At 41.1% G+C, this 15,808-nt stretch overlaps 1 protein-coding gene across 26 annotated transcripts in view; it reads right to left on the reverse strand.

Annotated features, from left to right (window-relative positions):
• Window positions 1-674: 674 nt before the first annotated feature.
• SETX (senataxin) overlaps window positions 675-15,808 on the reverse strand; it is an 88,374-nt gene continuing 73,240 nt past the window's right edge. For 11 of the 26 annotated variants that reach the window (XM_035261106.3, XM_035261134.3, XM_035261122.3 and 8 more), the window contains 5 exons: window positions 15,137-15,301; window positions 11,296-11,394; window positions 8,829-8,934; window positions 8,623-8,706; window positions 675-4,132 (listed from right to left, as the gene is read on the reverse strand). In XM_035261106.3, coding sequence (XP_035116997.2) covers window positions 3,386-4,132; window positions 8,623-8,706; window positions 8,829-8,934; window positions 11,296-11,394; window positions 15,137-15,301 — 1,201 coding nt within the window. In that variant the 3' untranslated portion in view covers window positions 675-3,385. Of the gene's footprint in view, window positions 4,133-4,804; window positions 4,936-8,622; window positions 8,707-8,828; window positions 9,852-11,295; window positions 11,395-15,136; window positions 15,302-15,808 lie in introns of all 26 variants that reach the window. The other 15 variants (XM_078330372.1, XM_078330373.1, XM_002743418.6 and 12 more) reach the window with 6 other exon arrangements.

Genomic DNA, 15,808 nt, shown 5'->3' on the forward strand with positions numbered 1-15,808 from the left:
CTGCTGCAGTAACAAATCCCACAAATGACCACCATGCAGCACTCATTTCTCGCCTGGTCATTTGGCAAATTTATTATTTCCCGTAACTCCCAAACACACCATTTCACCCTCCCTGGTAATTTGTGTATGCATACTGAACGAGCCAAGCAGGCCAAGTGGGCTGTGTGCATGCGCTTCTGGGTACAGAATGAGACATGGAGGCTGAGGTCAAGTGCCTTTTAACAGGAACAAGTGTGGGGAAGCTGACTGCATTTCCTCAAGTTATTGCTTTTATAAAGTGTGTTCCACTTCTATAACCATCAGCAATTACCCCTGACCAGGGCAATTATACCCTGCCCCTCCAACAGTGCCTCTGGGAGGGCAATTATACCCTGCCCCTCCAACAGTGCCTCTGGGAGCTCCTTTCATGGATCATTGTTCATCTGTTCTCCTATTTCACCTCCTTACCAATTCCAGCGTAATGGTGAGCACGTACTTCTGTTGGACCAAACTTCAGTCTGCACCTGACACTACAGCTGCCTCAATGCACCTCATTACTGTATGGAGAAGATTCCAAAAGGAGCTGGGGAGGAGGAGGGCCGGGCTGGATACTAAAACTTTTTATATCTGAATTACACAAATCCCCACACCAAGCAATTTCACCATAAAGCAAACCAAATGGCAGACTAAATGAATTATGTTAGTACCTTGGAGTTTACTTCAGTAATACATAATTTCTAATCCATGTCCATCTTCGTTTCTGCTTTTAATTCTGCCATTTCCTCTTAAAATTTAGGGTTTAACAAAGACAACAGGGCCACTGTTGGCCAAATCCCAGCTATGAATTCACAGCATAGAAAGAGTCAAAGCTATAGCAACAAATTGCTAATCTGCACAACTTCAAAAAATAGTTCAGTACATTTTTGTTATAAAATTCCTTTACAGGTTATTCACATGTACTTGTCAAATTTACTCCTGATAATTCACAAAAACATATAACTCAACAAAGTGCACAATAAATCCAAGGCAAATTATATACAAGGAAAACAAGTTTTTAAGTAGCATATATTCATGTTGAAATAACAAATACTGAAAAAAGAAAGGGCACTTTCTTCTAATGCCATGGCAAAGACAAAGCCAAGAACCACACTTTGTACCTTGTAAAAAGAATAACACTGTTCAACAATGCTGGGCTGACAGCCACATCGAGAGGGACCACAGCAAACATATGAGATAATTTCGACAAATACTTGTGCCAACTGGAACAAGTGAAGTTTCAAAAGTAATGTTAGGTACAACTGCATTCCTCTGTGAGAGGCCATCACAGGACAGAGGCTCGTTTTTTGAAAGGATGAAGTTGTTCTACTAATCCTTGTATAATCAGATGCCGTGAGTGGGGAACCAAGAAGTGAGCACAACATAAGAACAGGCATCAAACACAACTGGAAATAGTATTGTTCAGTGTGTGGCAGCAAAATATGCATTTTAGAAAAAACTTATTTCTCAAATCACATGTTAATAATATTAGCATGAGCAGTGTGGAGACATCCTGAGCCATGCCTCCCTTTAGCTTAGGAGTTTGCACATTCCCTAAGTGGTCACCACTACAAGTGTTCTGCTAAAACGGGCACTTCACCAAGATAACAGAAAAATAAAGTAACGAGATTTCTTTCCAAAGGCACATGGAAGGGGCTGATAGAGCCCCAGACCCAGAGTGGGGCTATCCCTACCCGTCCTGAACTTTCGCACACTGCATAGCCAAAGACAAACTCCCCACTGCCAAACAGGAAGCAGAGGCTGACTGTGCGGACTCTAAGCAGTCATCTGCTCCTTGGGTTTCAGAAGTGTTCAGCTGACATTAGTCAGATGTCCAGACACCAGCAAGAGGGACACAGGTAATGAAATAGAATGTTCAAACTTTTGACAACCAAAAGGTCTTTATAATCTGCTCAAGTAGAATTTCTAACACAAAATCCTTTTTTGCTTAAAAAGCAGATGATAAGGAAAATGTCCAATAGTACACATGAATCTTCAGCTATTTGCCTACCCCCAAATGAGGTAGGGGGCTGCAGAGCATTCACTGCAGACCCCTAGTTATTACAACTATCAACTATACAGTCTCATGTTTAGGATACTCCAAAATTCAGTGTGGATGTTTAGAAAACTGGACAAAATCAGGCAGCCCCTCACTTGTCCCGAGCCTCCTCAATCTCGATTCACCATGGCCAATCCCCCTCCCCATCACCACCAAAAGCACTATTACTTCTAATAGTAGCTGAAAACACCCATCAGATACTCTAAACAGCATGTATTTTCATCAGGTAGATGATTTCTTAAGATCACAGGAAGTCACCAACTCTCTACCCAGTTCAGAACTCTTCTTTGTTACCCTTCATTTTAAACCGGGAGCTTCTTTCCCACCTGAAATATTCTAGTTGGCCTGCCCCAGAGGTTCTCAAGCTGCCTGGTGACCAGAATCCCTTGGAAATGTTGAACACACAGCTCTCCAGGCTTTCTGGGAAACTACTTAGATCTGTCTGACAATCTGCAAGCTGAGGAGATTCTTCCACAGCTGACCCAGCGCTCATCTAGCATTTGGCAACCGTGTCTGTACCTCACCAGCCAAAGCTCACAATATGCTAGGAGCGTCTGAATGATAGTTCAAGAATTATTCTTTCATTCCATATTCTTCTCTTTCAAGATTAGGAGTTTCAGCTAGGGAACTATGTGCACACTAAAACAGGTAAAGGAACTCATCACAGAAATATAATACCCTGGAGCCAACGTACTGCATCTAAAAATGCACCATGTCAGCAGGACTTTAGCTAACTAACTGTGCTGCCCAAAGTGTCCCCCAGCAGACTCCAATGTTGTTGTTGTAAATAGAACTAGAGACTTCTGACCCACCAGCGATAACTCAGCTTATTCCAAACTAGGCTGTTAAATACACCTGTCTTGCCATAACAATGGTTGAAAGGACCCGCCCTCCTCCCATGTTTTTAATATAAAGTTTGTTCTGTTGAAAAATGTCTTAACATTTTAAACAGGGGAAAGGAGAGCGGTCTACTAGATTAAATTTTAAAAGAATTTTGCTATTTGCTATACAAATATACACTTCAACCTTTACAACATTTACTACTCCAGGTTGACCTCCTTGTCTTCAGAAGAGCAAGGGATCAACATTTCCAGTCTGACTTCAAGGACAATGCCCTCTGAAAGCTTTTGCAAATGACAGGAAGTACTGAAGATGACCAGAGGGTCTGGTGTTAAGGATGCATTCTCCATATTTTCCAACAGCACACAAACTCCTTAAGAAAAACAAATAGGCTTATCTAGATGGCCTCCCTCACTGGTCATCTTCAGTTGACAGTATGCTGTGGCTGCTAGTCCATGTCATCTGGCTTTCCTATAAAAGCTTTCTTTTCTTGGAACTGCTTTCCTCCTTCTCCAGTCTCCTCTTGTCCCAGTGAGAGTTCCTCTTGGTATAATGGGTCTCAGAATCACAGTTCTCCTGCTCCCCTTCACTGAAAGCCCTAGCGTCTCTCCTGTGACAGAGCTCCCCTTCCAGGTCATCACATTTGCTCTGACACGTGGAAGCCTCAGTGCTGGCAGCTGGAGGTTCACCCTGCACGGGAGGTCTGAGGCTGCTTAAAGCAGCCACTAGAGCAGTGGGCTGTAGTATATTACCCAGGTCCTGGTGAATGCCGGGGAAGCCCGGCTCTCCTGCAGGCGGTGTTACTCCAGGATGCTGGGGGCTCGAGGGTTGTGGATCCCATAGGAATATTCCTCCTTTGACCTCAGTGCCCATCCTCTTCAGCAGTCGTGGGTCCCGAAGTTGGTCTTGAACAGGAGGTCTTTCAGGGTCCTTTGAAATAACAGAGAGAGAAGCTTCCTTGGAGTCAGAGGGTGTGTGATATAGAGAGGCAGCAAAAGATGTCGTAGCAAATCCACTGTCTAGCTTGGGGCTGGGTAAGCCACCCTGGGGCCTGGACACCTCTGGGGCTATGGCAGGAGGGTGAGTGAGACTTCTCTGTAGCACAGGCTTGAGTTTTAGAATCTTTGTTACATCGTGTCTATAGTTTTTGTCACAGGTCTTAATAATGGCACCACGCTTCTGAGCATCCTGAATCAGCTGATTCCAATGCTGGTTTTCCTTGAAACAATGAGAAGGGAGAAATAATTACACCCCAAAGAAACATTGCTTGGGAGGCATAGAATTTCAGCTTTCATTTCTGAACAAATAATATTATTGTATGAACAGATTCTCAAGATCTATTACTCGTCAGACAAGATCAAAGGAAAAAATAAATTTGATTACAAAATTATAAAGTCCCATTTCTTTAAAAAAAAAAAAAAAAAAAAAAAGACCTGGTCACAGCCTGTAAGAAAGAACTTCAGCCATTTTCATGAGTGCAGTCAGCTGCAATGCAGGTCTGCACTGGCCACTAGGAGCGTCATGTCACTATTTACATTTCAATTAATTAAAATGAAATGAAATTAAAAATTCAGTTCCTGAATTGCATCAGCCACATTTCAAGTACACAGCAGTCACACATGACTAATGGCTACTGTACTGAGCAGTGCAGACACAAACATTTCCATTATCAAAGAACCATCCTTTGGATACTGGTGATCTAGCGCACTGCCTACACCTCTTGGCAGGTCTAACATTCTCAAACAGGAAGGGCTGGTTTCAGAAAGCAAACTTCTGAGGGCCTAGAAAAAGGCCCACGGCTTTCGTTGGATTTCCAAAGGCCTCCCAAACCCCAAATGGCTAAAACATCTTAATCTACTGAGATTTCAGATATATTATCCCACTTTCTACCTGTTTTCTGGAGGAGCGTAAGACATAAAATCACATCTCGGAAAAGTTGCAAACACATGCATTCTCCTCTCTTCCCTACAGAGTTTCTTTAACAGGAGACTGCTGCTTTAAAACCAATAGAACTTGGGTCTCTTTAGAAAGAAGAAAGAGAATAAACAGTAGAAAAAGGAGAGCTACCCACTCAAGGGGGCTCCTGTACTATTCATAAAGGTAAGTTAGGGAAGCAGTGGGGCTACACAGTATTTACTTGCTGTGCGACCTTGGTCAAGTCATTTGACCTCTCTGAGCCTGTTTCCTCATCTGTAAAATAGGAGTAATATTTTATTTAATGGATTCTAAAGTGCACATTGCTTTCACATTTTACCCATTTCTGAGCTTGGGGAGCCTCTTGGCCACAGACCTATCCTTGGGAATTTGGTGATGAAGCAATTATAACCCTTTGACTTTTAGTCAATAAACCATTTAAAGATCTTTCCTTAAAACCTTCTACAGACATTTTCTGGTAAGACAAGAAAACATCAGCATTAAAACTTATGCACTGGGTGGGCACAGTGGCTCACGCCTGAAATCCTAACGTTTTGGGAGGCTGAGGTGGGTGGATCACCTGAGGTCAGGAGTTCGAGACCAGTCTGGGCAACATGGTGAAACCCCATCTCTACTAAAAATACAAAAATTAGCCGGGTGTGGTGGCACACACCTGTAATCCCAGCTACTTGAGAGGCTGAGGCATGAGAATGGCTTGAACCCAGGAGGTGGAGGTTGCAGTGAGCTGAGATTGCACTACTGAACTCTAGCCTGGGCGATAGAGTAAGACTCTGTCTCAGGAAAAGAAAAAAAACAACCCAAAAAACCTTATACTGGAGATCAAGGGTTCTAAGAAAACCCTGGAAGCAATGGTGAAGCTCTTAGCAAATGCTAGATTGCCAGCCTCATTGTCGCACCAGGGATGAAGGATAACACTGATGACTATGGACTGGGAAATGATTAATTAGTGCTAGATTCTCAACGTGGAATATTTTTAGGAATATCTTAACCTATTATGTTACTTGTATTTTCTCTTTTATGTATACATAAGAATATGATAAAAATCTGTCTAAAATCTTTTTTTTTTTTTTTGAGACAGTTTCGCTCTTGTTTACCCAGGCTGGAGTGCAATGGCGCAATCACAGCTCACGGCAACCTCCGCCTCCTGGGTTCAGGCAATTCTCCTCCCTCAGCCTCCTGAGTAGTTGGGATTACAGGCACGCGTCACTGCTAATTTTTTGTATTTTTAGTAGAGATGGGGTTTCACCATGTTGACCAGGACGGTCTCAATCTCTTGACCTCGTGATCCACCCGTTTCGGCCTCCCAAAGTGCTGGGATTACAGGCGTGAGCCACCGCACCCGGCTCCCAAATCTGTCTAAAATCTTAAAAGAGTCCTTTCAGTGAAGTTCTAAGTGAAAATAAAGTTTATAATCTAATAGTAATAAATAAATAGTGATGTATATTACAATTAATAGTTTCTTGAATTTGATAAACCATGGTAATAAGCTGACTTCACAGGATTTTTTCAAGTTTGGAAAAGTCATGTGACTAGAAGAAAATGTTTGGCACGGTGACTGGCATATTCCAGACAGGTCTGTGGAAGCAGCACCAGGCTCTGTGGCTCAGTTATCCTTCTCACTCAGATCTCTAGAGATTCTTAGCCTGTGGCTCAAACACATATGTGAAGCAGATGGCCTTGCTATTTCTGCTAAGTTTACTATACCTAAACTTGGTGTTTAATCCATTCCTAAGATCACAAAAACAGTTCTGAGCAGGCACTATTAGCTTTGGTTTCTCAGAGGAAACCAAATGCTTTAATGATGATTCCATTTCCATAAGGGAAACTAGGCTAAAGAATTAAAAACAAGCAAATCCCCAAAACAATAAAGAAAAAGCCCAAGGACAAAAAAAGTTAGGGAGCCCAGCTGTCAAACCGGGAATGTTTAGATTCAGGTCTGCCCATCTCTCTTTGTAGCACTGCCTTCCTAGAGTGAAGACTATGTTGGTGCCATTTGCTGGGTTAATGGCCTGCACAGTTGTGGAAGTGTGACCCAGGGGCTCCCAAACACTGTCTAAAGGGAATGTGAGAAGGGTTACGGAATAAGCTTCCAAACCCCAGACCTTGGACTGTCCTGCCTCCTGCATCCCATCCTCACAATCATGAGTGCATTGCCAAGACACATAAAAACTCTGAGACGCTATATAAAGGGAGGATTAAAAGCAGTAGTGCCATGAAGGCTCCTTTAATCGAGGCTTTACTAAAAGACGTATCTCTAATAACATTTCATTTACTTTTCAGGTTTAAACATTATCAAAATCTAAAATATTCAATAAATATCTTTGTATTAAATATTACAAATATTTAATACAAAGATATTTATTGTGTTAACAGGCTATTCAACTGACAAGAGATCATGTTTTAACACTAAGATCCTTATGGTCTCAAAAAAGGACTTTTAAAAATTCAAACCTATATATTTTGAGCTAACTATAGAATTACAGGAAGTTGCAAAGAAAGTACTGAGAGGTTGCATGCACCCTTCACGTGGGTTCTCCAAATAGTTATAAAAAACAGCTTTTTAGGCCGAGGTGGGATTACTTGAGCCCAGGAGTTTGAAACCAGCTGGACACCATGGTAAGACTCTGTCTCTACTAAAAGTACAAAAATTAGCTGAGTGTGGTGGTACATAAGCCTATAGTCTCAGCTACTCAGGAGGCTGGATGGGAGAACAGCTTAAACCCAGGAGGCAGAGGCTGCAGTGAACTAGGATTGTGCCACTGCACTCCAGCCAAGGTGATAGAGCAAGACCCTGCCTCAAAAAAAAAAAAAAAAAAAAAAAAGAAAACAACTTTTTAAAGTTTCAAATTACACAAAGATTTTTGTGAGAGGTGTAATCAGTGAGATTAAGAGAAAGGTAAAAAGAGATTACCCCAGTGAATTTTATCCTAAACAAGTAGGAATGGAAGTACAATTTAAGGAAAGAAAAAAAATAAAATAATATCGCTATTTTTCTATTCCACTGGATATATTTAAGACTGATATAATTAGTTTTAATCGCTGTATTTTAAAATGTCAGTATTGATAACACAGCAGAAACACAATCTTCAGTAATATTTAAACTTGTAAAGATTTTTTATATCAACTCAAAAATGGGAGGTAGATAAAAATAAGTGGTACACAGCTTTTAAAACTTCCTCCAGAATGGGCACCCTTTACAACTTCCTCTAGAGTGAGCACACAAACGACAAAGGCTAGAGGGGATAGAGCTACAGAAGAGAAGAGTGAAATGAGAAAGAAGATGTATCTGGGCGCCACCTGGTGGCAAGAACCAAAAGCAGGTGAAACATCCACCAAGTTGGCTCTTCTTAGATGAATGACTTTATAAAAAAGAGAAACGAGAAAAACGACAAAATTATTACTCCTAATGAGACAAAGAGCAAATACATGATGCCTCTAGCTGTGATATCAGTGAATTAAGTTGCACAATTTGTCTACTAAAGTTGGAAATTTGTACACCTCTTTCAGAGGTGCGCCTATCTTGGCAGAGGAACCCTAGAGGCACCAAGTGCTGAAGAAACAGTGTGAGCAGCACACCTCCCGGCGCCAGCATAAAAGCAGAGCAGAGCATGTGCCTGCAAACTCTCTCTGGCATTAAGCTGGGCCAGTAACAGCCACATTTACTGAGTGTTTACTAAGTGCCAAGCACTGCTCTGGCACTTTATATTTGTGGGTTTAATATGCCTTCTTAACAATAATCCTATGATGTGGATAATTTGTTTTAAAATGATCACCTTGAGAGCCCAGTGTAGATACTTGGGTTCTGGGCTGAAAAAAGGCGAATAGTTCACGTGTACACAAAAGCTCCTAGGAAGTTGCTGTAAAACATAACAACCATTATTTTGTAATCCAGAAATCATTTACACTTTGATGGAAAATAGTAAAAACTCAATCCAATAACAATAACAATGGTCAAACTTCTGAGCTCTTTAGTACCTACCATCAGGGTCCTCAAATGTCCGAGGATGAAGAGGCTGTACTTGGCTCGTGTGATGGTGACATTCAATCTCTGCAAACTTGCCAGGAATCTACGCAACAAAAAAAGACTTCCTTCTTTGTCTAGAATGACTTAACATGCCCATATGAGACAGAGGTGAACTCTAGAATAACTTAGCATGCTCATGTGAGACACTGGTGGACTCTAGAGTGACTTAGCATGTACATATGAGACACAAGTGAACTCTAGAATAATAGCATGCCCATGTGAGATACAGGTAGACTTTAGAGTGACTTTGAGTGACACACAGGTGGACTCTAGAGTGACTCGACGCTTAGCATGCCCACGTGAGACACAGGTGGACTCTAGAGTGACTCAGCGCTTAGCGTGCCCATGTGAGACAGGTGGACTCTAGAGTGACTCAGCGCTTGGTGTGCCCATGTGAGACACAGGTAGACTCTCGAGTGACTCAGTACTTCGTGTGTCCATGTGAGACACAGGTGGACTCTAGAGTGACTCAGCGCTTAGTGTGCCCATGTGAGACACAGGTGGACTCTAGAGTGACTCAGCGCTTCGCGTGTCCATGTGAGACACAGGTGGACTCTAGAGTGTCTCAGTGCTTGCATGCCCATGTGAGAGACAGGTGGACTCTAGAGTGACTCAGTGCTTAGTGTGCCCATGTGAGACACAGGTGGACTATAGAGTGACTCAGTGCTTAGCGTGCTCACGTGAGACACTGGTGGACCCTAGAGTGACATAGTGCTTCGTGTGTCCACATGAAACACAGGTGGACTCTGCAGTGACTCAGTGCTTAGCGTGCCCATGTGAGACACAGGTGGACTCTAGAATGACTCAGTGCTTCGCGTGCCCATGTGAGACACAGGTGGACTCTAGAGTGACTTAGCGTGCCCATGTGAGACACTGGTGGACTGCAGACAGCTTTTCCAGGACTCCTCCACTTCTCTAGAAGTCACAGTGCTTTCTTACTCTCTGTCCCAATACAGGGTACTGGGCACAGAAGAATTCCTATTAAAAACAGTAAACAAACCAAAACCTCAGGGCTTCCTTCAAAGTGATGTATCTATCAATTTCCTATTTTTAACCTGGATGAGATATTGAAAATTTTAACAGTGCAATCCTGAAGCCTTAAAAATATCCTAAAAATGTGACAGCAGCCCAATCACTTTATTCTTGCATTGAAATATATCTAGGTTGTTAAAATAGTGTAAAACTAGTGCAGAAATACATAAATACAACACAAATATTTCAACAGATCAGAAAAAGAGCTCAGAAATAGAATTGATTATGATAAAAGTGAAAATTAGCTGGGAAAGAATGGACTGTTCATAAAATGACCCTGAGATATTACCAGTCTCTGTATATGCAGCCCAACACAGGGAGGTTACTTTGATTACTATTTTCTTTCAAAACAAACTAATTTGGCCAGGTGCGGTAGATCACGCCTGTAATCCCAGAACTTTGAGACCATCCTGCCAACATGGTGAAACCCCGTTTCTACTAAAAAACATAAAAATCAGCCGGGTGTGGTGGCGTATGCCTGAAGTCCCAGCTACTCAGGAGGCTGAGGCAGGAAAATTGCCTGAACCCGGGAGGCGGAGATTGAAGTGAACCCAGATCATGCCACTGCACTCTAGCCCTCTAGCGTGGTGACAGAGTGAGACTCCATCTCAAAAAAAAAGAAAGAAAAACTAATTTATAACCTGTAAATTCTATCTGCTTCTCATGACAAGTAACAAAGCATCATGTAAGAGTCTCAAGCTCAGGGGAATTTGCTGTCACACATACAGGTATCCTTAGCATCTTAAATAAACTGACAGTAGTTAAGGTTAACAAATTTAGCCAAAACAGGAAAACAGAGAAGAGAAAAAAATGATACTTTATATAACACATACCACGGAGAATAACATGCCTCTGCAAAATACACTTAATTATTTACTTGAATCTTACTAATACAAAATCTTATTAAATAAAAGAACACTATGAAATGGGTTAACATAAAAGCCACCAAGGCTGGGCTTGGTGGCTCACACCTGTAATCCCAGCATTTTCGGAGGCCAAAGTGGGCGGATCATTTGAGCTCAGGAGTTTGAGAACAGCCTGGGCAACACAAGGAAACCCTGTCTCTACAAAAAAATACAAAAATTAGCTGGGTATGGTGGTACATGCCTGTGGTCCCAGCTACTTGGGAGGCTGAGGCAGGAGAATTGCTTGAGCCTGGGAGGTGGAGGTTGCAGTGAGCTGAGATTGGACCAAGATCTAACAGTGGGTTGATTTCACAATTTAAAGAGAAACTTTCATATTATTACACAAGAAATTTACAAAAGAAAATTAAGAAAGCAAATGATGGTGGTTTTCTAACAGTGATAGATAATGAACTGAACCTAATCCTGAATTATAAACAAGCGATAATGTGTAAAAGTATAAAAAAGCAACAATGACAGTAACTTACCCAATTGAACCTTGCATGGTATTTGCTCTGACACATGTAACAATCACGCAATCCTTCTGTCGACCCTGGAATGCATCCACAGTATCTACTTCTGCTGGTCTATTCACAAAAGAGAAACATATTTACTGGAAAAAGATAATTATTAAATATACATATTTGTAAACTAGCTTTTTGGTTTTTTAGAGACAGTCTAGCCTCACTCTTGTCCAAGCTGGAGTGCAGCAGCATATTCACAGCTCACTGTAACCCTGAAGCCCTGAGCGCCGTCTCAGCCTCCTAAGTAGCTAGGACTACATGCATGGACCGCCACCCTAATTTTTCTATGTTTTGTAGAGATGGGGCCTTGCTATGTTACTGAGGCTGGTCTCAAACCCCTGGCCTCAAGCAATCCTTCTACTTCACCCTCCCAAAATGTTAGGATTATAGATGTGAGCCACTATGTCTGGCCTTACAATTTTTTTTTTTTGGAGACAGAGTCTCGCTCTGTCACCCAGGCTGGAGTACAGTGGTGCAATCTCAGCTCACTGCAACCTCCCCGCCTCCTGGGTTCAAGCAATTCTCCTGCCTCCGCCTCCCAAGTAGCTGGGATTACAGTTGTCTGCCACTATGCCCCGCTAATTTTTTGTATTTTTAGTAGAGACAGGGTTTCACCAAGTTGGTCAGGCTGGTCTCAAACTCCTGACCTCATGATTTGCCCTTCTTGGCCTCTCAAAAGCAGCGGGCTTACATGCATGAGCCACTGAGCCAGGTCCTTACAGTGTTATTTTTTAAGAAACTTAAAAAAAAAAAAGAAAGAAAAAAGAAAGAGATGTAGTCTCACTATGCTGCCCAGGCTGGACTCAAACTTCTGGGGCTCAAGCAATCCTCCTTGCCTCAGCCTCCCAAGGAGATGCACGCACCACCAAGCCTGGCTGTTAAGAAATTTTACAAGTATTTTCTTGGAGGTTAGCCTGAATCTCCTCCTCTCTCCATTCGCTAGCAACCACTGATCTACTTTCTGTCTCTACAGATTTTCTTATGAGTTTCATATAAATGGAACTATAAAATGTGATTTATGACTGTTTTCCCTTAGCATAACATTTCCAAAGTTCATCCATGTAGCATGTAACAGAAGTTCATCCCTTTTTTTCACTAATATTTCATTGTACCACATAGTACAAGTTATTTACTAAAATTTAGGATTAAGATGGCAGATGTATTATTACAACCATCTTTTTTACAGAAATGGTCAAGCTGATAACATCAAGTCTTTGGCTGGGTGTGGTAGCTCATGTCTGTAATCTAAGCACTTAGGGAAGATTGTGTGAACTCAAGAGTTTGATAATAACACCCTGGGCAACTTAACAAGACCTCATCTCTACTAAAAATGAAAAAACACAAAAAATACAAAAAACAAACACTAAGTCTTTCAGTCGACGAAAACAGGATGTCTTTACATTTATTTAGGTGTTTTTTGAGACAGTGTTTCCCTTGTTGCCCAGGCTGGAGTGCAATGGAGCGATATTGGCTCACTGCAACCTCTGCCTCCCAGGTTCAAGCTATTCTTCAGCCTCAGCCTCTGGAGTAGATGGGGTTACAGGTGTGCCCCACCTGTATTATTAGTAGAAACAGGATTTTACCGTTGGCCAGGCTGATCCTGAACTCCTGACCTCAGGTGATCCACCCACCTCAGCCTCCCAAAGTGCTGGAATTACAGGCATGAGCCACTGCACCGGCCCATTTAGGTGTTCAAGTCCTTTCAACGTTTTGCAGGTTTTAGCCTATAAGTCTTATACTTCCTTGCTTCTATTTATTCCTAAGTGTTTTATTCTTTTTGATGCTATTGTAAATCAAATTGTTTTAACTTCCTTTTCAGATTGTTCATTGCTCGTTACATCAAAATAATCAACTTTTATACATTACTCTTGTATCCTGCTAAGCTTATTCTAATAGCGTCTTTGAATGGATTTGTTAGGGTTTCTAGAAATAAGATCATGCCACCTAGGAAAAGACTCTTACTTTTTTCCTTCCAATAAAGATGCTTTTTATTTCTTTTCCTTGCTTAACTGCTCTAAAACCTCTAGTACAATGTTGAAAAGTAGTATGAGTTTCAAACATCTTTAATGATCTTAGAGGAAAAGCTTTCATTCTTACCATCAAGTATAATGTTAGCTATGAGTTTTTAATAAATTTTTATTCATTAAAAAAGTTGTATTAATTAAAATGTTTATTAATTTAAAAAAAGTTTTATTAATTAAAAAAAGTTCCTTTGTATTTCTAGTTTGATTTTTTTTTGAGAGAGTCTCGCTCTGTCACCCAGTCTAAAGTGTAGTGGTGTGATCTTGGGTCACTGTTACCTCTGTCTCTTGGGTTCAAGCATTTTTCCTGCCTCAGTCTCCCAAATAGCTGGGACTACAGGTGCATACCACCATGCCCAGCTAATTTTTTTATTTTTAGTTGAGACGGGGTTTCACCATCTTGGCCAGGATGGTCTCAATCTCCTGACCTTGTGATCTGCCACCTGGGCCTCCCAAAGTGCTGGGATTACAGATGTGAGCCACTGATTTTTTTTTTTTTTTAAATCATCAAAGGGTTTTGGGTTCTGCACTTTTAAAAAAAATATCTATTGAGCTGATTATGTGGGTCCCTCCCCACTCTTCTAATATGGTATGTCATACTGATTTTCATATGTTGAAGCAATCTTGCATTCCTGGGATAAATCCCACTTGGTCTTGATGCATAAATCCTTTTATTAAACTGTTGAATTCGGTTTGTCACTATTTTGTTGAGGATTTTTGCACCTGTAGTCATAAGAGATTTGGATCTATAGTCTTCTTGTGGTATTTTCCCCTGGCTTTGATAGTGGTGTAACACTGGCTTCATAAAATGAATTTGAAAGTGTTCTATTTATTGGAAGCATGTAAGAAGGACTAGTGTACATTCTTCTTTTAATATTTGATAGAATTCACCAGATTAGCTTGGTCCTGGGCTTTTCATTATTGGAAAATGTTTCATTATTTGTTATATAGGTCTGATTTTCTTTTTTTCTTTGAGACAGAGTCTTACTCTGTCACCCAGGCTGGACTGATGCAGTGAGGAATCTCGGCTCACTGCAACCTCTGCCTGCCTCCCAGGTTCAAGCTATTTACCTACCCCAGCCTCCTAAGTAGCTGGGACTACAGGTGAAAGCCACCAATTCTGGCTAATTTTTGTATTTTTTTAGAGACAGGGTTTTACCATGTTGGCCAGGCTGGTCTCAACCTCCTGACCTTAGGTGATCTGCCCACCTCAGTCTCCCGAAGTGCTGGGATTACAGGTGTGAGCCACTGTCCCCAGCCTATAGGTCTGATTTTATATTGTTTTCTAGATTCGTAGATTCGATTTTGGTAGTCTGTGTGCTTCTAAGTTAAGATGATTTTGAGATTACGGATTTCCAATATTTAATCTTTAATTTTACTGCTGAGGTTAAGAAGGAAACAAAAACATAACCTTCATTCTATACATAAAGGCAATACAACTGGTAAATAATTTATTTAAAGTGAAATGTCACTTTTAGTCTTGCTAGAACAAGAATTCAGATGAACAAGTCATGGAACTAAAGGGAAAAGACCTGGAAAGCTTCTTAGTCAATTTCACTGCCAAGTAGATTGTTGACATCACAATTGGCAGGAGGTACCCTCTCCACCCAGGACCTACACAGCACAAGTCTAAGGAAGCCAGCAGCATCCCAGTTTCCTTGTGCCTTATCACCAATCTGCACAGTCCAAGACCACTCCTTAGAGTTTCCCTTTTCTTCTTCCCTTCTATATCCTCTCACTCCAATGCAACAAGAAAACTACAAGTATTTATAAAAATACCTCACCCTTTTCTATCGAACTCTTTGTCCAAATCCTTCTGAATCATCGTCTTCTGGGCCTTGTAGTGAGTTATTATGCCAATGTTTCGAAAACTGACATCCTTTCTTTTGTCTTTAATTAGCTTAATTAGTTCTATCACCAGTTTTATTTCTTGAACATTTACATATGAGCTAAGCAAGAGGGAAAAAGAAAACAAAACATTATCAAAACTAATAGCAGGCTAATTGCTACCTTAAATTCCATTGAGTTCCTTTCCCATTACAGTAAAGGGCAGGCAGATAGGCTTCATCTTTTATTCAGCTGTCAGTGACTCAAAGAGGCTGTTATCATGACCATTAATTAATATGGTAATATATGAATAAATGCGAAAATAATAGGGTAAATATGAAGACATGTGAAATGCCCAGTGAAACATGAAGTTGTAGAGAGAAAAGAGCTTGAAATCAACTGAAGTTTAAGAACCACCCTCTTCATCTGTTAAAACAGGAATAGCAGCAGTAAGAAGAGCAGTATTAATAAGAACAAATATGTGAATAATAGATAGCTAACAGGAGTTAAGAATTTACTATCTCCCAAACACTGAGAAAATGCTTCAGATGTATGATTTCCCTTGTCCCCCACCACTGGCTGCATATAACACACACCACACAACCGAGCAGCTGCCATCCACAAAAACC

Source organism: Callithrix jacchus, chromosome 1 (assembly GCF_049354715.1).
Source record: "Callithrix jacchus isolate 240 chromosome 1, calJac240_pri, whole genome shotgun sequence".
Lineage (NCBI taxonomy): Eukaryota > Metazoa > Chordata > Mammalia > Primates > Cebidae > Callithrix > Callithrix jacchus.